At 33.0% G+C, this 22,607-nt stretch overlaps 1 protein-coding gene across 4 annotated transcripts in view; it reads left to right on the top strand.

Annotated features, from left to right (window-relative positions):
- The window catches only part of LOC111044543, a 106,612-nt gene that overhangs the window by 7,791 nt on the left and 76,214 nt on the right, over positions 1–22,607 (top strand). For all 4 annotated transcript variants that reach the window (XM_039427205.1, XM_022329720.2, XM_039427203.1 and 1 more), the window contains one exon: positions 5,500–5,575. In XM_039427205.1, coding sequence (XP_039283139.1) covers positions 5,500–5,575 — 76 coding nt within the window. The remainder of the gene's footprint in view (positions 1–5,499; positions 5,576–22,607) is intronic.

The following is a 22,607-nucleotide window of genomic DNA, read 5'->3' as shown; positions in this document are numbered from 1 at the left end:
ATCAATTGTCAGGGAAATTGCGAGGGAATGTTTGGAACACAATATTTGACTTCGCAGCTTTGTTTGAACTAGTTAGAAGGTGAACATATCAAAATTCCTTATCCCTACTCCTTGAGCTTAAGGGATGAGGGTAGTTTAAAAGTTGCATTTTTTCATTTCTGGCTGACACGCATGTAACTGGGAAAGAATGCATTTCAGCGACATGGCTGACTGAGTAAAAATGAAGCTAGATAAATTTCCTACAAGTTTTGTACAGTAGAGTTTTGTGATATCTTCTTTAGTTTTTGAGATATTCACTTTCAAAAGTGTAAAATCTTTGAAAAGACAGTTATTCTTCCAACTTTTTGCACTTTCAGGGCTTATTACTCAACAACAATGCATCGAAAAAATGTAATTTTTACACAGTGGGTAGGAGTGAGGACTTTTAACCTTACTATCCTTAAAAGAAGAGCTACGGGGTCAAAAATTGTGTTCCAAAATTTTCCCTCTATAATATTTCATTGACTGGACTATACGAGTATTTAGAAGACAGTGAGTTGTAGAGCATTCAATTCTCTTCAATTTAATGTATTATTTCATCATTTATGCTTACTATCAATTTTTATAGCAGCTTTAGTGTTGAGTGTGGTAGGAGTGAGGACTTTTTGTTTTTATATGCTTACCCCCTCACTATCATTAAAAGGACTGCGAGGTCAAAAATTGGGTTCCAAGCGTTTCTCTCTATATCTTTTTGAGCATTCATTGCCTGTACTTGTATCTTATTACAAGTTAAGTGAGCCTCATGACTCTTGAAAGGTTGTGAGCTGTGGGACTATTTTCTTTTTAATATTGAATTAAACTCGAGTATGCTCCTTGTTTTAGCTTAGCCTATTTTGTTGTATTTTATAATTTCTAATTTTTTGATTTATATTCTACTCTTATCTTTACTTAGGGGGTCAATTATTTTTGACGGAAAAATAAAATCATGCAATGAAAGTTAAATTACACTCAATACTTTGATGACTTTGTTTACCTGATTTACCGGCATTTATCAGTAAGTAAAAAAATCTTATTCAACTTGTAAGACATGAAAGTAGCATGATAATAGTGGTACAATTGGATGATTTATTGAGTGCTCATTTCTCCTTTCAGTCTATGAACTTCAAATTACTGTTTTCTTAAAACTTACTACAATTTATAAGTTGTTCATCCTTATATTTCTTACATAAATATGTTGTATAACAGGTGATTGAGACCTTGTGTAATAAAAAACGACTTTTTCGGTCATTTATTATGAAAGAAATCATAAATTTCCTCAAGTTCCCATAAATCCCCGGGAATCTATGATTTTTGGGAATATTTCCCTCAAATTCCCTGGGAATATTTCCTCGATCTTAAATTCCCGGGAATTTTACATCACTAATTCCAACTATAAATCATTGGCTAAATTATCACGAATTTCAGTCTTGTAAAACTTTAACTCAAAATTCTTGATGAATAAATTTTTAATTAAGAAACTTTAAATAGATAATTGGAAAGGTGATTTTAAAATTTAAACTATCAATCTTTCCTTTTAGCTTGCCAAAATGGATGAAGAGAATGGATCTTATAATAATGAAAAGAGCTCAAAATTTGTTAGACCACTACTTATTTTGCTATCATGTAAATTTTATTTACAGTAGCTGCCATGCTTCAAAAAACCTCACAATCATTCTAATACTACTGCTTTCTCATTTTTGCATGTGAATTTGTAATGAATTTAATAATCTTCCACAAAAATTATGTGATGTTGAAATGTTTGTTGGAGCTGAAAAGCTATCTCACAAAAACTTTGTTTATAAAATTGAATTAAGAGCATTAGTACCGGAATCAGTTGAAAAATAACTCTGGTTTACAGTAACCAGAGAGTAGAAACTATCATTTGAATTCTTGTGAATAGCAAGTTTTATTACAATAGGATCGCCAAATCTATCCAACCCACAACCCAACCTGATCGAATCATTATTATTCTATCTCCTCAATTATAACCATCAGAAATGAGTGACTGAACTCCATTATTAATCTATGCCAATTCCTTCAACCCATTGCAGGCAAATCCTTTTTTTTATAAAAACTCCTCTCCCCTTACCCCATAACACGAGGGAGGATATTGTCCCCTGTAACCATGTAAAGAATCCATCTTATTTTATTTCTTCTCCTTGAACCTATATAGTACTGTACTGCAGTCCATAACTTCTACCATTCAAGGGCAAAGCCCTCATTTTTTAAAAATCTTAATATTTGAATATTATCTAGAATTTACTGTGTTAACTTATCTTATAATACGTTACACTATCGAACTTCGAAACTTATATAGTGACGTTCACGTTATAATGCAGTGAAGAAAGTTAGGAGAACAGTTTTGCCGATTCACTGCCTTCTATACAATTCGTAGCTGATACCGTTATGTCTGATGAAATATTAATTGCTCATTCTTTTACAAAATGATCAATTATATTTCATTCGTCAAAAATATACATTTTAATGATTAATAATAATCTTTCTTAATTGATATAAAATATTTGGTTAATTATATTTCTACATTGACCTGGCAACGTTTAAAAACGATCTGGCAACGTTGCAGAGGTAAAAAATATTACACTGAATGATTGTCAAGGATAGCGACACCAATGTTAATCAAATACTGCCATTATAACGTGGACCTCTCTATAGAGGATGGAGCCCTTGTTGAGAGGAACATTTGAATGATACATCCCCATCTCCCCTTTAACAGAAATGTAAGGTTAACTTATGATTATTTTATCCCCACTCCTCATAACCATCACCATTATTGTGCTTTGCTAGTCCATCTGAATACTGCCTATTTCATAGGAATAGAGACTCACCAATTCAAATATATAGAATTCATATTACTATTGGAAGCGCGCTAATAATTAGAGGGGTTTGACAACCATGTAAGAATATCATGTTGTAGTAATAATTTATGGTTTTCAACCTATTATTATTCTATTCAAACTCTTCAAAGCCAGCACAATATTATGGTATTCTAAACACTAGTCTATTCTGTTGTAATATTTTATACTACTTCAAGAACATAGAATAAAGCCGTTGCTCTGTTTTAACCAACGCCCCTTCCACTGCCCCTACCCGTACTTGAAAGCTGGTCTATCTATCTTATTCTCCATTCAATTTCATCCCGACTCCTCAAAACCATTATTATAGTTTTTTAGTCCATTTCCTTTGTACCATTTGAAGGTAAAAGCCCTTATTGGTAGTCCTGGGACTAGAAACCCATCCCTAAAATACCATTTGAAGGGTGAAGTCTTCATTGGGATTCTGGGAGACAGCCCTCAATAAAATTTGCATTATTGGTATTCCTGAGAATGGAAATGTATCACTAGAAATACAGGAAAAATTAACTGTTTTCACATTATTGTTTACTTACACACATTCAAAGACATCGAAATTTTCTTAAATAACTCAATATTATTTGTTACAAGTGGTAATTGAGTGGAATATTTATAATCAATTCATTAATTCAAGCCATCTAAATTCAAAATTTATAGTTTTCATGTTTTTTTGGACTAAAATTTTATAAAAATTGTACACGTGAAATTCTAACCTTATCTTGGACTACCTCATTATGATTTTATCTACCAATGTTATTACATTAGTATCATTCAAAGACTTCACCTGATTTAAACAAATCTTCTATTATAGCTCTTTGGAATTGGATGCAAACTTTAATATCGTCGAAGGGTGAAACTTTGATTGGGATTCCAAGGAACCACCTTACTGAGCATGTGTTGTGTTAACGCACACTGCCGCAGCGTGCAATATAGAATGGTTTTTAAATTAAAAGAATGTGCTAGTCAAAAAATATTCTACACCGGAGGTGAAAGCTGATGTTACATGGATAACGATAGTAATTTCAATAGCGTGTGCACTTTTAATATGAGTTTTGTCTTGTAATTGATTGCCCATCAACCACTTCTAGACTCATCGTCGTAGTAATATGTGTTCAACTCCTTAGTAATTTACTATTCAATTTGAACTCTTCAATTGGAAAGCATGAGATGGAAATTATATTCATTTGTCTTGACTTATAGTATCAATTTCATCACATACGGTAATAGCACTTAGTTTAGTATTATTATTTTTCTTTTATTTAGAAATTACAATTTTCCAATTCACATATTTTTGTAAAGAATTATTGAACGTTATTTTTAATCTCTTGGTTAAAGTTTCCGACTTAATTTTATTTACAGTATTTTCAAATCAAAGTTTGTTCTCTGTAAGCAGGCTTAGCAGGGCTTCTCTCGACTAGAACTCACTCCTCATCATCGTTTTCCTTTGGCTAGAATCTCAACAGCTTCACTTGTAGTTAGTTATAGTTCTTGCCGCTAGATCGCATTCCACTGTAACTTTCAAGCCCTTGCCTTCTCTCTTCTAGAACGTTTAGAATGTTTCAAAAATCTATATATATAAAAGCGAAATGGCACTCACTCACTGACTGACTCACTCACTCACTCACTCACTCACTCACTCGCATAATTAAAAATCTACCGGACCAAAAACGTTCAAATTTAGTAGGTATGTTCAATTGGCCCTTTAGAGGCGCACTAAGAAATCTTTTGGCAATATATTAACTCTAAGGGTGGTTTATGAGGGTTTAAAGTTCGTCTTTTAGCATGTATATTCTTCTTCTCCCAATCTCTTAATTATAATTGAAATGTCCATATCATATGTTATTATAGATCTATAATCTAGAGAGAGTACCTCTTCGAAACTGTTGTTAACTGGTAACTAAATTGATAATTTTGTCAGGTTGGCATTAAGTTGAATTGGAATACATTTATCGCGGAAAAATTGATTGGGCACTGCTACTTCAATCAGCTATTCCTGGGAATATTATATTACTAGCCGTCAGAATCGCTTCGCTCGCCATATCCGTTTAGCCAGACGTTTAGTCTGGACCCCCGACTGGATTGTCCTAACATATGATAAAAATGCTCAAATGAAAAATGCTGATCTCATTCATGGACGATCCAGTCGGGGGTCCAGGGGGCGAAGCCCCCTGGCTAGACGGATATGGCGAGCGAAGCGAGCCTGACGGCTAGTAATATAATAATGGTGAAGCTTATAAACGGGAAGACTTGAGTTAGTTTCACGCTGAATAAAAATGTATTTTGGTGGTTCTAAAATAAATTGCGGCTAATCGACTCTTGATAATTTCATTCTTGCAATTAAAGTATCAAGTAATGTGTCTCCTACTTCAGCCATATATATATTATCTACATTGAGGTTTACTTTACAATGGCATACACTTTTTATGCGCCTATATTTTGTTGAAACCCCATCTTCAACCAGTGAAATATAAATCATCCATGAAATATAATATATATTTGATAAATATTAATAACAAAATATATTCTTGTCATTACTGAAACTCACTTGATATTTTGATTTGATCTAATGTACTGTTGTAGTTGTTTTTCAGTAATTACATTTTGTTTATAGATGGCTGGACTACACTCGTGTTGGCAATCCTTTGAGAGGGACTCCATTCATTTGCTTCAAGACTCCACTCAAAAGCGTAAGTTGAGGCATTTTATTCCTCTCATATTCCTTGTTTCATAATTTTTGCGTGTGAATATCAATTTTATTTTCTAGTTTTCATCACTACTTGTTCTCATTCAATACATTGATTTCTTTTGAAGTTATCGATTGCCTTTGCGTTCTAGGGCACTTCTGACTACTTGTATATTTCCGATCAAGGTTTTCATCATTTAAGTGATTTATAAATTGAAATAGCTTATAATTTGTGATGTTGACAAGATTTAATTGATGTTTGTAATATTTATGATATTCTTTATCTTTTGAATATTTATGATATTCAAAGTGAATATCATAATATATTCATGAATTCGCTTCAAAATTCATGATATTCTTAGAGCTTTTATGTTGGATTGGCTAAATTAAATAATCGGCTATAATTTGAAATGGATCGGCTACTAGAGGCAGACTCTTTTGTATTATAATATGATTGAAATATTGTATTCTGACAAACCGAGATTGAATAAATAAATTATTGAAACACATCACCTTCTCCATAATCCATTCCAATCCAAAAGTCTTGGAGCTCTGTGGGCAGCACCCTTACCAAAGTGAAAAATTAACATTTTTCCATCTTATTGGAATTAGTAACCGTTGACTCCATCGATATGTTTCAAATTGTGAAAATTTCACGTTATTAATCTTTCAAATTTATTAACAATTGGCTTATTTGTGCAAATCAGGCAGCTGTGTCAATATTCATCTACTGAGATGAACTACCTGACTAGTATCGACAACAGGAATAGTTTACATAAATCACTTCTGGTTTAGTCGACCGCAAATCGTTTTTGTGGCCCATACTCGTACAATGAGTGGTTCACGTCTGGACGTTGTCTTTAATGAGAAGTTTTATGAATATTTAGAGCACCATGAATAACCAACTAACTACTGCTGTTGTAAACATCACATTTTGAAATCCAAATAGGCATCAGCTGGCGTGACGGAGCATAAAATATGCTTACATTGTTTACAATTTGGTGGGTATTATAAGCAAGGATTGATTTGTATCGGTCCATGGTCTTAAATTACCTGTTCATTAGGCATTGAACTGTCGCACGCTTGAAAGTAGTTTGTTAAGTGTGAGTTATTGCCGCTCTAGCTCATCAAGCAATAGAAGTCATTACCATTTAGCAAACTGTCATAGTAAATTATTCAAATAGAGCTATATGTATGAAAAAAAAAATTATTTCGAAAATAACAAAGAATTTCAATGCGGTACACGGGTGTAGGAGTTATGCTTTTGAACACTCTGACAAATTATCTCTAGAGCTTTCAAAAAATCTTGAATCTTGTTTCTTAATAAATTGAGTATTGTATTTATTTCAATCAGTTCTGATTGTGATCCTTCTCATACACTATATACACATTTCTGCACTTCCTATGTAGACACATTTCTAATATATCTGGTTATCATCTCCTAATAATAACTATTTTACTGGATATCCTTTTAGATCGTATTTACAAATGTTTTTGATGTCTTCAAGTTGGCTCCTACTCCAGGGAGTCATAAAAATAATATCTGTATGGCTCTCTCAGGTCAAGTGAGCTTCTAGAACCGTTCAAAAATAAGGGTCCAAGGTTTTTTGAATTGAATTGAAAAAATCTTTATTCATAAACATGTAAAAATACATATGAATAGTGTCACAGAATACTAAGGAATATAGCCTAAATACTAATTACAAACAAATGTCATACACGTAAAATATTATAAGGATTCCTGTCTACATTTGTTTGTAATTAGTATTTAGGCTATATTCCTTAGTATTCTGTGACACTATTCATATGTATTTTTACATGTTTATGAATAAAGATTTTTTTCAATTCAATTCAAAAATTTCAATTTTGAAATTTTGAAAAATTCGAAAATTCAATTCAATATGTGTTGTGGAAAGCGAAAAGGGACCAGTTGTTGAAAGAGTAAAATGTCCAGGGCAGACAATAATAGAGATCAGGGTCAAAAATATCGATTTCGAGTTTTCAATCGATTATCATGCAGTAACATTTCCTTTGTTGGTCAGATTCGATTGAAAAGTCGACCTTTTCGTCGATTATATGAACAGTCGATTATATGAACACAAAAATGTAATGTTGTAGAAAAGGGACCAGTATTGTCGTTATGGAGTTATAACATTGCCCTGCTTTTATGTTAATAGGCATAACTCAGTCATTTTTCATGATATCGATCTGAATTTTTTTTAAATTGTTCTTTATAGTCTCCTTTATTGAGGAAAAATGATATCTAGAATTTGATTTTTGAGACAACTGGTTCCTATTTGCTTTCCACATCACATATACTGCCCATACACTGTCATAATCCCAAGCTGCGAGAAAAACAATCGTACTGAATCACATCTTTCAAGCTTAAGGATTATTCTGATAGCTCTCTTTCGCTGCTTGAGTATCTTGTCCAATTTTTTTTTGGTTGTACTGCCATAGATAAAAAGTCCATATGCCAAATGTGCAGTGGCGGCTCATGGAGGAAAATTTAGGGGAAGCCCAAATAACATGAAAAATTGAATATGACATAGGCTATCAAGTATGTGATTTGAAAGATGCATTCCTTATTATTCCCAATTCCGTTTGGTGTCGAAAATGAGTCGTTTGAGAAAAATATTGAAAAAAATAAAACTATACTTTAAGTATGCCTGAAAGTTTATATAAAGGAGGCTACTCACATTGGTCTTTTTTGTCACTATCAGTCCACTTGAAGAATGGTGTCTCTAAGAGAGCACAAACTAAATCTATTGATGGGTACATAATATAACTACTATTCAGTATTCACACTACAAGATTATAACACTACACTAACTGTAACTAACACTATTACTTCTACAGATACATTATTTACACCGGTATATTTATAGAATAATGTTCAATAGAATGAATTATTCTCAATAATAAGAATCAGCGCGATGCGTACCGTGTTGTTTTCAAGATTTTTAGGATAACTTCAAAGCCTCAAACTGTAAACAGCAGACATGCGGTTCATCAACTGGGCGCTTTTAAAACTTTGATTGTGCCAACCTAACCAATAGAATTTTCGCAAAACACATTCCTCGTTTTCACGTTATGTTCTGCATTTTCATATCGCAAGGTTGGTAGTAAGGGGATGCCCCAGCTCGGCTTGCAGTACCTATAGGCTTCACTAATGTAGAGTCTATAAGTATGTATATCTCGTTTCCATGGCAACGCGTGTGTATAGTACTACTGTAGCGACCAAGGTCAGTACTGAAAAATAGAACACGGCATCCCCTGAGCAAAATGCAGCTCAGAACGAATATCTCAGTAATATGGGACAACAACAAAACTCACCAGCGACAAAATGCTTCACATTTCATACACACAGCCAGCCTCATTCAGATTCAGCTAATGAGATTAATGCTAAGTTATTGAACAATAAATAATCGTAACCCTATGCATATTCTGGGAACTTTATTTACTTATTTATTTACTTGAAAACATTATTTTGTATTGGAATATTTTGGTACAGCCGGGCAGTACTTGATTCCCCCGGCGAGCCAGCCGCCATTGCAAATGTACATGAATTACTGCATGGTATACCGATTTCAATGTCTACACTACAAACATTGGACATCTGCCTTAGAGCATAAATACCTGTGAAAGGCCGGCTATGATGACATACCAATAAAAATAATCAAGGGTGCTAAGTCATCACTCATCAAACCTCTTTTGCACGTAATCAATGCATCAATTATAACTGGAGTGTACCCAAACGAATTAAAAATATCAAAAGTAATACCAGCATATAAGAAAAGGAAGTCCATCTGATCCTCTCAACTACAGACCTTTGGCCATCCAACCTGCCCTATCTAAAATATTTGAAAAGTGCGTACTAGTTCAGCTAATTGATTATTTTGAAACTAATGGTATACTCGATAAAGAACAACATGGCTATAGAAAACACAGGTCAACCATTACTGCTCTGATAGAGTTCCTAGAAAACATTTTAGAAAACTTGGATGAGGGATTAAATACTGTAGGAGCATTCCTGGATCTAACCAAAGCATTTGACAGTGTGAATCATAAATTATTATTAAATAAACTTCAAAATTACGGAATTAGAGGTAAAGAGCTTAGCTGGATCAAGTCATATCTAGAAGGAAGGCAACAGTATGTAAATATAAAGTATACAAGCAATAAAAATCAGTACAATATTGGATCAAACTTAAAATATAATAACTATTCTGTACCACAAGGATCGGTGTTAGGTCAATTTTTGTTTCTGTGCTACTTAGGGAGGTTGCCTAAATATATGTGCGATTTAGTTGAAAATAGTAAATTATGCTTATACGCTGACGATATAAGTCCGTGCATTGCTGATAAGGACTGGAACACAACAGAAATTAAATGTAACAATCCTATATCATTTACTAAAAAGTACCTAGATCATAGACATCTGCTACTTAATGATAACAAAACAAAGTTTCTCCATTTTACTTGTAGAAATTCAGAGGTAAAGCAACTTAATTTCGTAAATAATAAGGAAGAAATTAAATTTTTAGGTCTATATCTTGAAAACACACTTAGTTGGTCCGTTCACATTCAAAAAATATATAAAAAATTGAGCTCAGGAATTTTTGCGCTGAGACGACTAGCAAAAATTTCCAACTTAGAAACGTTAAAAGCAGTGTACTTTGCAATGATCCACTCCCACATTTCATATGGAATTGAAATATATGGAGGAACAAGCATCTCAAACTTAAATAAAATACTCCTATTACAAAAAGAAGCAATAAGAAATAATTCTAAATCTTAATAGAGAGCAAACTTAAATAAAATACTCCTATTACAAAAAGAAGCAATAAGAATAATTCTAAATCTTGATAGAGAGCAATCATGCAAGACATTCTTCAGTAAGTGAAAGTTCATGACGGTGTACAGCCTGTACATTTATAGGACAATATTATATATAAAAACTAACGAATCTAGATTCCCACGGCAAGTACATATAACATATACATAATTACAACACAAGAAATAAAAATAATTTTACAATAAAGAAACACAATAAGGAAAAATATAAACAAAGTCCAACGTACATGGGAATAAAATTTATTGGTTGTCTCCCAGGTTGCATAAGACATGAACCTAATAGATCAAAATTCAAGGAATTGCTGAGAGCATATTCGATAGATTTAGCATGCTACAGTATAAACGAGTTTACTGTAAAAAAAAAAACACTGAATTTTAAACAGTCACTATTTCTCTTTAGCTTTAAGTTAGTTTTTGACTTTTTCATGTACATTTTCATGTATGTTTTGGAAAGAAATAAATGATTGATTGGTTGATTGTCCACTGCTGTAGCAAAAAAGTCATTAAATACTAATAGGATCAGATTTATGCGTTTCATTACTTATTATACTCTTATTTGAATGATTACAATTTTGTTGTTTTCAAATCTCAGCTTTTATCGTTTTCCAGGCTACTCGAATCTTATTTTTTGCTTCAAAAATTTTCTTGTCAAAATATTTTTGCTTATCTTTTTGCATAATGAGTTTCAAAGCTTTCCTTCTGGATTTAAGTTGAAATTTCACATCCTCTGATTTATACTGTCTGAATATGTTCTCCAACTTTAACAGCTCCTTCTTTTTATTAACTGCCTCAGCACTAGACACTTTTTTACTACTGTACTCTTTTTCATTTCTGAATAGTTTTGGAAAGTTTATGTTAAAGTAATAAGAAAAAAGTGACATAAAAGTATTAAATTTTTCAGTAACTGGAGATTGAACTGGAGGTTTTCAGGTATTGCTTGCCATTCTCTACATTGTTCTTATTACCTTTTTTCTTTTTTCTCTTAAATAGAAAGAAATAAAAGTCCAAGTACCTACTTAAATTTTTATTTATTTCTGTTGTTCTGATTTTATTGGCGTTACGTTTCTGATGTCCTATATATTTTTGAATTACCGACTTTCCTTATCAATCCAACTTTTCGCAGAAAATCTATTGTTCTATTTGTATTTATTGATATGATATCCATGATAAACCATGCTCGTGAAATATGTATTGACTGTATAATAATTAATGCACATTTCGAAGTGTCTTTGTTGAGCATGAATTTAGGCCACTTATCTGCGTCATCTGAATACACCTGCTTTGTTCGGGGATCACAGATCGATAAGCAGCATTGCGGTGACCTCAGTTATTACAAAATATTGGTTATATTGTACTATGATGATAGTCCTCTATACTAGATAGCATTATTTCAGTGCGACGTTTTGTGGGAACAAGTTCTGCTAGAATAGAATGACTGCCTTTATTTTTGACCTGCCTTTATTTTTAGATAGTTCAGAGAAATTTGGAAAATTAACATCTTACTAAATCATAAGAAATTATTTTATTAAGTTTTGTGCGGTGCCAAAAACTCTAAATAATCATTCTTAAGTGCGATATCTCAAAAGTGCGAGTATTTCAACTTTTCGTTATTTGTCTTTATCATTATTATAGAAAATTATCAATACATTTCAAATAATATCAACATATTGCCATTTAAAAGCCAAAACCTAACCTCCCTAGCCTTTTATTTCACCTTTAAAACGTAATTAAACATAACCTCTTAGGGTATGTTCATATACTATTGAAACTCGCAGCTCTGAGGCACTCCCAACTCTTATCGTAAGCGTTAAAATGTGAGTAGATTATTATGAGATACAAATAATGACAAAGAAAATCTAAAAATTATTCATCTTTTCCAAATTAAATATTTAATGAAGTTCAAAATTGTGTTCAAATCTCATCAATTGTATGTAAGTTATGAAATAGTATTTCCAGTTGAACGAAGTTATATAAAGTAAATCATTATCAATATTAATAGATAAATTATACCAATTGATAATGCAGAACTTCGGTTGGAAGTGCATATTTATTATAATTTCCTTGGTATTTTTTCCAAAGAAAAAAGGTTATTTTCTGTATCATGCAAATATGAGATGATGGAGTATTGTGATGAAGGGATTGCACACAATAGGCTCAAACTGCATGTTTAACCGTCGTCAGTGTATAATAGTGTTCAACCGAATAATAGAGTGATTGACAAGTGATTTGTAGTAAGGGTGGCGGCACAATAAGGGTGGTCTCTTATCAGCTCATGACACGCCTGGAGCGAGTCCGATAACCTTCCTACTCACTCACTCACTCACTCACTCACCACTCACTCACTCCCTCACTCACTTCTCCAGCTAGATGCATTCGGTGATGCCTCTTTTATGCACATCATCACGCGATTCATCAACTATTTGAGGTGGATTATATCGGTGTACCCTTTATCCGAGTGTTCAATTCGAACTCACGTTCTAGCCCATGAATTGAAGTTTAAATAAAACTAAAAATATTTTGGTCAGCAAATTAATGTAATCCGGGACCTCACACCATTCATAGAGTTATTCCAGACAATATTGTATCTAAAAACTCCGACTAAAGCATTCATTTAACAAAATTAAACAGATTTCAAATTGAACAGAAACATATTTGAAATTCATTAAACAGAATTTAGAAATCTTGGAAATCATGGGAGATCTATTGAATTGGTAAATAATGATGGGAAAAGATTTTGCTTTCACCTCATTTTGTAGTTGGGTATATACGCATCATTGTTAATTTAAAGTTTGAAACATTGTCAAGCATAATATTCAATTGAAATGAAAAAGCAAGCTATTATGACATAATGTCAAGATTAGAAATGTCTCAGCAATAAGATAAGATTGTAGCTTGAGTGCCACTGCTCCTGAAACAAACGCTGTTGAGGATGTTGTGTACTGGCATTTGAACATTCTCAGACTTGTAGTGGGCTCTCAGATCGGCATGAAGTTTAAGCATAAATAGTGAAAAGGTATAATTTGAACGTGGCACAGGGAATACGGTATAAATTCAATTAAGTCTAATAGCCGTTAACCCCCGACTAGCGTATTATTAGCGTCCTGTTTGCCAGCTGGATTTATGGAAGCCGCGGCGTCTAATTGCCGGATAGGTGTTGTGCGCCACTACCAATTCTGCCCATAAATCCGGAGCAATTAAGCACAATAATTCCTATCCTAGTCAACATTTCTCGAAAGTTTCGCCTGGACAGCGGACGCGCTCAATTTTCTATCAATTTTTCATGTTCATAATTTGATTTCTTCCCCCGACAAGTGAGCGACGTACAACGCCGAATCCAATACACGACTAAGACCTAAAAGTATTGTGAATATGAAAAAATCAATAAATATTTCTGAAAACTACCGCCTTATCCATTATGAAACCCGGCTCCTCCGTTCATCATTTGTACATAGTCACATTAGTGACTTGTTTCACGTTTGTATGACTGCACTAGAAAACGTTCATTATGAATGAATAACTATAGTCTCCTCTTATACATTGGGATGAAATTTCTAAAATTTTACAGTCATAAGAAGCCGGTTCCAAAACAGTATTCTATTACCTTGATACATACATCCTGAACAAGTTTTACGCGATCAGTGAAACATCTTTTCCATTATTGTTTAACAGCTGAATTTAGAAGTACATTCATCCTATTTTTTTTTATTAGCATCCAAGAAGCTATTATCTTCTTAGCTAATTTTTATCTATTTCAGTTGCACCTGGTTTTTGGATATAGATAAAATAGATAAAATTAGCTAAGAAGATAATAGCTTCTTGGATGCTAATAAGAAAAAAATAGGATGAATGTACTTCTAAATTCATAGAATATATATATATATATATATATATATATATTATATATATATATATATATAACATAATGTATAAATGTATATATTATATATGTATGTATGTGATATTATGTTCAATATAATTTGTTATAAGTAATACGACTATATTTCCAATATTGATATTATACATTCACGAGTAGACCATTACTATATCACTTCCAAGAGAATTGGAATAAAGGCATACCACCAGTAAATTACCAGTAGTCTCCTTTAAATACCCTATTCATTATTGACATGACTACATTCATAAAAGTGACACATAACCTAGCTACATTTGGACTGTTGTATAAATTAGAATTGGAACCGTTTTGGACGTAAGCCTGTGGTACTTTTCCGTAAGTTGTGTAATTCTGGATGATTAAATAAAAATAAATAGCATTCACTTTTCCATAAAAATCATAAAATCTTAATCACAGTAAATGATTAGTAGTCTCCTTTAAATACCCTAACAATTAACGACATGATTACATTCATTTATCCATAAAAATCATAAAATCTAAAATCACAAAATTACAATGAGAATTTGATTTCACATGGAGAGGGGGTTGCAAAAAGTTATATAATATATTTCAAATGTAAAATTAAGGTACAAACCAAAAATTATATTTACTGTAGGCCTATAAAGGTTAAATTTAACTGATATGTTTACTTGCATCACTTATACTAACTGATGATGGATTTGGCGAGCTACACCAAAAAACGATGGAGTGCTGAAACCTTTTGAAAATATTTCTATTTGTTTGATCAGAGCTTCATATTGTATTAATTTCAGTTGATGCGATGACTATTTGGTCCAGTATATATGCATATCCACGACTCCTATCTTTAGTTTATAGTGAAATATAGGCATAGAGAAAATATAGCATATGTTGATGCTATCTCTTCTCTATGATATAGGTCAGCAATGATTAAAATAGAAACGTGGAGCCGTTAGATTGTTGAGGATGAGGATTACCTAAGACACGATCAATGTGAGTGTTGAGCTCTGCTCTGCTCTGCTCTACTACCACTATCACTACTATTTTGACAGGGTGAATTAAGTTGGCTAGGTTCATTACGGGTAGAGACGACATATGTGTTAAGTAGTCGGCCATTGTTTGCTTTATCATATCTATGTACGTGCAGCGAACATGAACACAGGTATAGTAATGGTGTGGTACATTGTCTCAGCGGGTATAGAAGGTGGCCGCGGCGTTCTAATAAAACGGACATTATTGTAGTTTATGTGGCCGAGAGCCATAAGCCACAACACTGCCCAACCCCTGCCCAACTCGTCTCACTCCAATGAATACGCACTGAAGAATATAAAATATCATTACTGCTGAACAAAATTTAAAATAACATCCCCCGCTGATGACAATAATGTAAACCAGATCGAATCGACTGCTCCGTTACTGTCGTCCATTGTCCATTCGTTTTAACGAATATATTGTACTTGCACTGGTGAATGTGTCTTGTATAAAAAACTATTTATTCTCTCAGATGGTTGGACATATCGATGCCGTTGTTCCAAATATCTTCTGTTCTCTCTTGGTTTACCGGTGCAACCACGCTGTACATTTGAGAGAGTGTAGAGATTGATTATATGATGCCACATTGACATTTGTTCATTGAGAATAAAAATGTCCGAAATGATACACATATTATTGAAAATATGAAATTGAAGTTATACCATAAATATTTTATTCATAAGTACACTGTTGCAATAATTCTATTATAATATGACGATTCCATTATTTCCGTTTTAATATATTATCTATTAATGTCTCTTTTAGAATAAGGCTCAATGGAAGAGAAAGGAAAGACAACATTTTGGGCATGATCCGTTACTTATAGCTTATGTGTCTTGTGTAGTGTTTTTGTAACTTGAATAAATAGCTTTAGAAATACTTGGAAATGACTTGAGAAATAACCTAACCCTAAAATTCGGTCCCATTCTCTATTTCAATTTATCTAATGAATCTACTCCATGTTTCACTTGCATGTAAGTCAAAGAAGTACATAACTGTATCATGAAATGCTAACAAGATCGACGCAAGTCTTCTATAGATGCAACGGTTATGGACTTCACTACCATTTATTTGTATTATTCCTCATCCCATTATCTACGACCAAGTCATGTAGACAGAACTAAATTAAATCGAGTGTTGATCTCACAATACGCATTTTGTAAAAATGATACAACCGTATCTTGAATTATGGACTCTATTATTGAAAGTTTCTGGGAAAGTCGGTAACTCATTTATAGTTAATCATTTGAATATTGGTTTATCAATGGCAGATCTCTTCCCAGCTAGTTGGACAAGTTGAATTAATATTGTTTATCGTAATAATTGTGATGGAAATCATTCATAGATCATAGTTGATCATTTGGATATTGATGTATGAATGGCAGATTGCTTTCCAACTAGTTGGACAAAGTTAAATCAATATTGTTTATCGTGTTGGAGACACATAAGGGATAACCTGTTGAATCCATGAATAAATACAGGACAAAATTGATTAATAAATAAACTGAATTAACTTCTAGGCCACTGATCCATTGTGAACCTGTATGATGTAGGTGAACTTAACAAATGAAGTGATTTTCGTGTCAGCGAAGTTGGTTGGGTGTGATTGGAGACAGTCAGTTGATGTTGGTGATCGTGTCTGAGTAAAAATTATCATTGGCAACCACCCTGCCGCCAGCCCCGCACTGTAGATCGCGCCACCAGAAGCCATTAGAAGCCAGTGCGGCCAGATTAAGTTTTCATCGGTTGATTAGCACCTCCTGCTCTGCCCCGGGGTTCGCGTGCTTTATCCAGGTGCCGCCGCTGCCGCCACTTTACGAGCCATAAACCGCCTCAACAAAACCGAAACACCGATCGTGTTGGCATTGGCATTGGCTGACTGCATACAGCTGCCATCCACACTAGTATTACTGTATCTGATGACTGCTGTCAGCCCAATTGCTGCAGTCCTCAATCGCTTCATCACCACGTCTCGTTTGCAAACTGGTCGAAAGGTTTTCTCATCACACACCACATAAAACGAAATTCGCCAAGAATGCTGATGGAGGTTTCCAACCGTCTTCTCTCAAAAAATAAATGCTGATCTCAATTTCAAAAAGAAATGAAAAACATAATTTTATTGTATTTCATTTGATATACTAATATGTGAAATTATTCTATTATTTTGCTTACTTCCAACAATATAATCTATCTATTCTTCCTCAATTGAACATATCTCATCTATCTTATTCTACAAGACTTGATCTGTGGTCAATTCAAAGAAAGGATTTTATCCAACTTTTATAAAAAATATAGTTTCTATCATCTTGAACTGTTAGTCTTTTTAACTTAATTCTAGTTTCGAATTTTCATTTTTAAAACACTACTTACAATTATTTCACTTATTACTTATTACAACGTGGTGTCCATTCCGTACGCGTTTCAAGGCTTTTAGCATCATCCTCATCGTGCTGAGTGGCTATTTATACTTTCTATCTATTTTTTGTTTATTGAAGTGAGTGTAGCTACACTCACAATCACAGCTCAATTCCAATTTACACACATTCACATTTGTTTATTAAAAAATTAATAATTTTGTTGATTTATGTAACATCAAAAATCGTTCTATTGCACTGTTATATGATTAATGAATTGTAATTCTAAATCGTGACTCAATTCAAGATTAGATCATAGTTCATGGCTGATTACCATGTTTCACAGGCTTACTGACTCATCATTCAAGATCTAATAAAAATAGATTACGTTTCAGAGGAGATTCCCAACTTTTTTCCTAGTCCAACTACATTCTCTAGATTCTAGTCCACTCGGCTCATTTGCCTTGTAGCTGAGATTAGAGCTTGAATCCGCCTTGATGAATATTCAGCAGTGACATCTTCTCGATCTCACGTACATTCACCGTAGCAAAACTTTCCTGGAAGCAATAACTGCTTTGAGTGGGAACTCGGCTGCCAGCAGAGTATAGAAGTAGTATAGTATGCTATAGAAGTCTACTTCTATCTTCTGGCTGGCAGTCCGTACAGGTGACTCGCGGTTTGCCTAATGGATTCCTCTAACCGATAACACAGGCCTAGGAGTTGTTGTCTTCGCAGGCTTTTAACGAGCAGTCAAGATGACGGAATGATCTGCAAAAATGATGGCACGTTCAACAGTAAAAGTGACTGCGGAACTGATGTGCTTCATTTTTGAAGTCTCACGCCGGACATCAAACTCGTCACTTCGGTTCCTGTTCGCCAACATTCCTGGTGGTCCAATCCCCTTCCTGGTTCTCTCTGCAACCCATTACCATATCCCAATAAGACTATTCTTTTTGAACAAGTGATTAAATTCAAGATTGATTTATCTCGAAAATTTACCTTTCTTCACGAGTTGGCTTCTGTTGTAGAAATTGTCATCGTATTACAAATGTGTTGTATGTCCTATATCATATACTGGAATAACTGTCTACTGTAAATAAATGCCACTTATAACTGTTTTATTGGGTTTCCCTTAATTAAATTTCATAAATTTAGTCATAATCTCTCTAAGTTAATTCTTCTACAGCAATATGCTATTATATTTGATTTGGATTGGTAATATTTGATACAATAATAGAATGTTGATAAAAATTATAAATTTTGTGATATCCTGCAAAAGACTATTACAAAAAACTGTTTTATTATATCACCATTCTTTGAATATAAACTTTTGCTTCTTATACATTTGCTAATATTTTTCTTGTCAAGCAACCCCTGTTGTTGGGATAATTTCACCTGAATTAGGACTAGTAAATTTAATCAGCCTACAACGCTTCAAGCCATTGTAATGGGTTCGTCATTTCAATGTTAATAAAACTAAGATTGGGGGTTGAGACTAGATAAATAATGTCAGTGAGACATGTTAATCGGCTGAAAGGATAGTCGTGAAAGAGTTCCTATAAAATGTTGGAAAATAATGGAAGAATTCCACAGCCTACCAAACTATGTCTCCACAAGTAGCAACAATTTCAGTTTGGTTGCAACTAAGTTGGTTTTGAAAGCGTTTCCGAGACGTATGCAGCTCCTGAACGCCGATAAAACTTATTTATAGTTATAGGATTTATAAAAATGATGATTCTATTCGGTGGTTTTCAATAGGAAAGTGAGTTTTAGAGCTGTTGAAAGCGGTCCGATCATGTAGTTTCTGTAAATTCGTGTGAAATATTGCCGATATTTCATGTAAACCTCTCCCAAGTGTCAGAGCAGTTTGTTTACTTCCCGGAGCGATCGAATGTGTCATATTGGCTGAGTCGATTCTTTCTCTATTTGAATTTTTAAAAACTTCATAGCGTTTCCTTTTGATCGTTAAATTATCATCTCTAATAAGTTTCCAGTCGTAAAGATCGGCTGACCGTTCTGTCTTTGGTTTTGTTTCCATCTTTTTTTTCTTAGAAGATTGTTGACTGCTTTTTATCATTCATCTCTCTTCTCAGGTGGTCAGTATCTCTCAATGCTTTCTTTACTGCTCTCTTTATTAAAGAACCAAGTTCCTGTTTTTGCATTTGAAATGTGTTTCCAATTTCAGATTTTATATCCTCATAATTATTTTTTATATTCATAACTGTTGAAACGTTCATTTTAATTTTCGATCCCCTTCAAATTAATTCACTGATAAGGAATGTTTTCTCCCCAAACTGTTTTGATATTTTCATTTTAAAATATCCACGATATGTTTCTTCTGGCTTATCACCAATCTTCTGCATAAATCACCCAAATAACATAATAATATTTTTATTCATGTTGATTTGAGCAGTAAATAAATTTTGGCATTAATATTAAACTTTAAATGTAATGTAATTTGCACGTTCCTTGATTCTAAAATTTCATTTTACAGGATTGTAGGTAAAAGCAGTTTCATATTATTTTTTTAATACTGTAATATAATGTTATATTCTGTTGATTGGCTCTTATTTTTCTATGACAATCAGTCTACAGTCTACATTGATTTTAATTTACTTGACCAATAAAGTGTGTTCTAAACTGGAGTTATTAACAATAATTTCTGAGTGAAATAGATGCATATTTAGCTCATACGATAAATATTATTGTAGTCATCATTTATTCATTCACTCTTCTACTTGATAGATTCCCATGAGATATCAATTTTATTTGAAAAACATGGGTATAAATTTCAAACTGACGTGGTTTAATCTAAATTCAAAGCTTAAAATTCAATCTGATCTTTAGTATGATGTCTTATTTTGTTTTTTTTTTTTTTTAATGGAGTCAGCATGAAGTACTATTATAAACCGAATTCGCTTTCTTTGCATTTGTGGTTTCTGGTGTTGGATTGAAGTTTTGGGAGAATTGAATTATTGATTTTATTCGAGGTGGAAGTGTTGGCCCGGAAATTGGAAGTAGATTCCAATCGGTGAGCTTTCAATTTTGGACAGGAGATTGCCCGCGCGAAGGGCTGCAGCCAGCCTATCAAAACTAATCATTGTTTTTTCCCAATCCTCTGCTTTAATTACGTTGGAAATTGGGTCAATCAAATACATAACATTGAGTACAGTAACAACCAACCTATTTATTTACCTTACATCAACTATCAGCCCATTTACATTAAATAATTTTATAAACAAATTAATCTTCAAATAATTTTCAGAAAGCTAACCGATCACAAATCAATTTTGAGTTTTTCCATTAATTTCCAATATAAATTTTTTTTCTAAAAACTTGATACATTTTTGGTTTTCTATCTTTTGATTTGAATTGATTGAATTCAATGTGTTTTAGAAGCAAATAGACTATTATTGACATTCCATATCCATCATTCAGAATACTAAATATTCTTATTACTCCACAACTCCAGTTCAAGTTATTTCAATTTATTCTTTCTAGTTTGTGCCGATTCCTGTAAAAATGTATTGTAGTCTTCAAAATTTCTTCTATGATTAATTAGAAAATACTGTAGTGTGACTCAATCATTTGACTCAGAACTTCATAATTTGAGACTCATAAGTACTACTTATGAGTACTACTTATGAACTTTAGAAACAGTTCACTATATAGATTGATTTGTTCAAATTCTTTGCCTATTCAAAATCATTAGTGCTCAAATCACGAGATTCCGAAAAGCAGTGATTTTCAAGAGTTTGTGATGGAATATGACAGGCCAAGGTCCAAATCAAGTAAAGTTGATGACCTTGGGTTATATTTTATTCAATTTTAAACTTGAAATAATCTGTTATCGGACGATCAGTCATTGATAGCCCACTGTAAAATCTTGTAATTTGAGGAATTGAAAACCAGTTGAGAATTTTTATATTTGACATTTGTGGCATTTTATAAGACATAATAGGCGATTTATGTCTCCGTAAGCTTCTATCAAATTCATTCAAGTCGATTTGATGTTTCCCTCAGTGTCTCACCTCACTGCTTCTATTTATCCGGCGTGTGATGAATTGGACAAATCTATTAAGAAATTCCTTCATGTAGACCTGAGAAATTTATGAGACAGCAACTTGACCCTGCGTGATTAATGATATTCCAGGGACAGAAGCGGTGTCTCTTCTCTATAAATACAGTCTTTTATTTCTGTTTAACACCGTCTTTGACTTAATATCTTCATTTTTATTGCAGACTGGTGGGCCTCCAAAGAGGAAAATATCAAGTTGCATACATTTCAACCAGAGATTGTAATAACACATTCATTATCAGTGGAAAAAGTTGATGGTTTTGTAATATAATACACCCCACTTGAAAGTTTAATTCTACTGAAAATAAGGCAGTCCATTTGCCTTTTTTATTCGAAACTCTTACACTCTACGACTCTGATGAAGTTATTTTGTGACATTTTTCATAGACAATATGTGTATTATGTAGCATTTTAATGGCTTTGAATATGTGAAGGGCTTCCATGTCACCTCGAATTCTCAACGTACGCTTATCTTCATATTCAATTGCATTTCTTGAGCCGCCCTCACATCTGAATTCGTTGGTATAACTGGTCTCAGAGCATTGTCATATAATTATCTGCAATTAGTCTTTTATGGCTGGAATTTTATTTATTACTGTGAGATTGTTTGTCCTTAGAATATTCTGGTGAAATAATTGTAATAAAATATCACTATTTGTACAAAATAATGATATAGAAATTGACTACAATGATACTCATATCAAGTAATGTGCTTATAAATATCTTATAAATATTATTCCATAATCAAATGTCAATTTCTTCAATTATTTGATGAATTTTGATATTCATCAAAAATAATTTGATATTCAGGTAAACGTAAGTAGATTGAGTTGTGTGCAAGACG

The sequence above is a fragment of the Nilaparvata lugens genome, chromosome 4 (assembly GCF_014356525.2).
Source record: "Nilaparvata lugens isolate BPH chromosome 4, ASM1435652v1, whole genome shotgun sequence".
Taxonomy (NCBI): Eukaryota; Metazoa; Arthropoda; class Insecta; order Hemiptera; family Delphacidae; genus Nilaparvata; species Nilaparvata lugens.
Note: the sequence above shows the minus strand (reverse complement) of the source record. Positions and strands in the feature narration are given on the sequence as shown.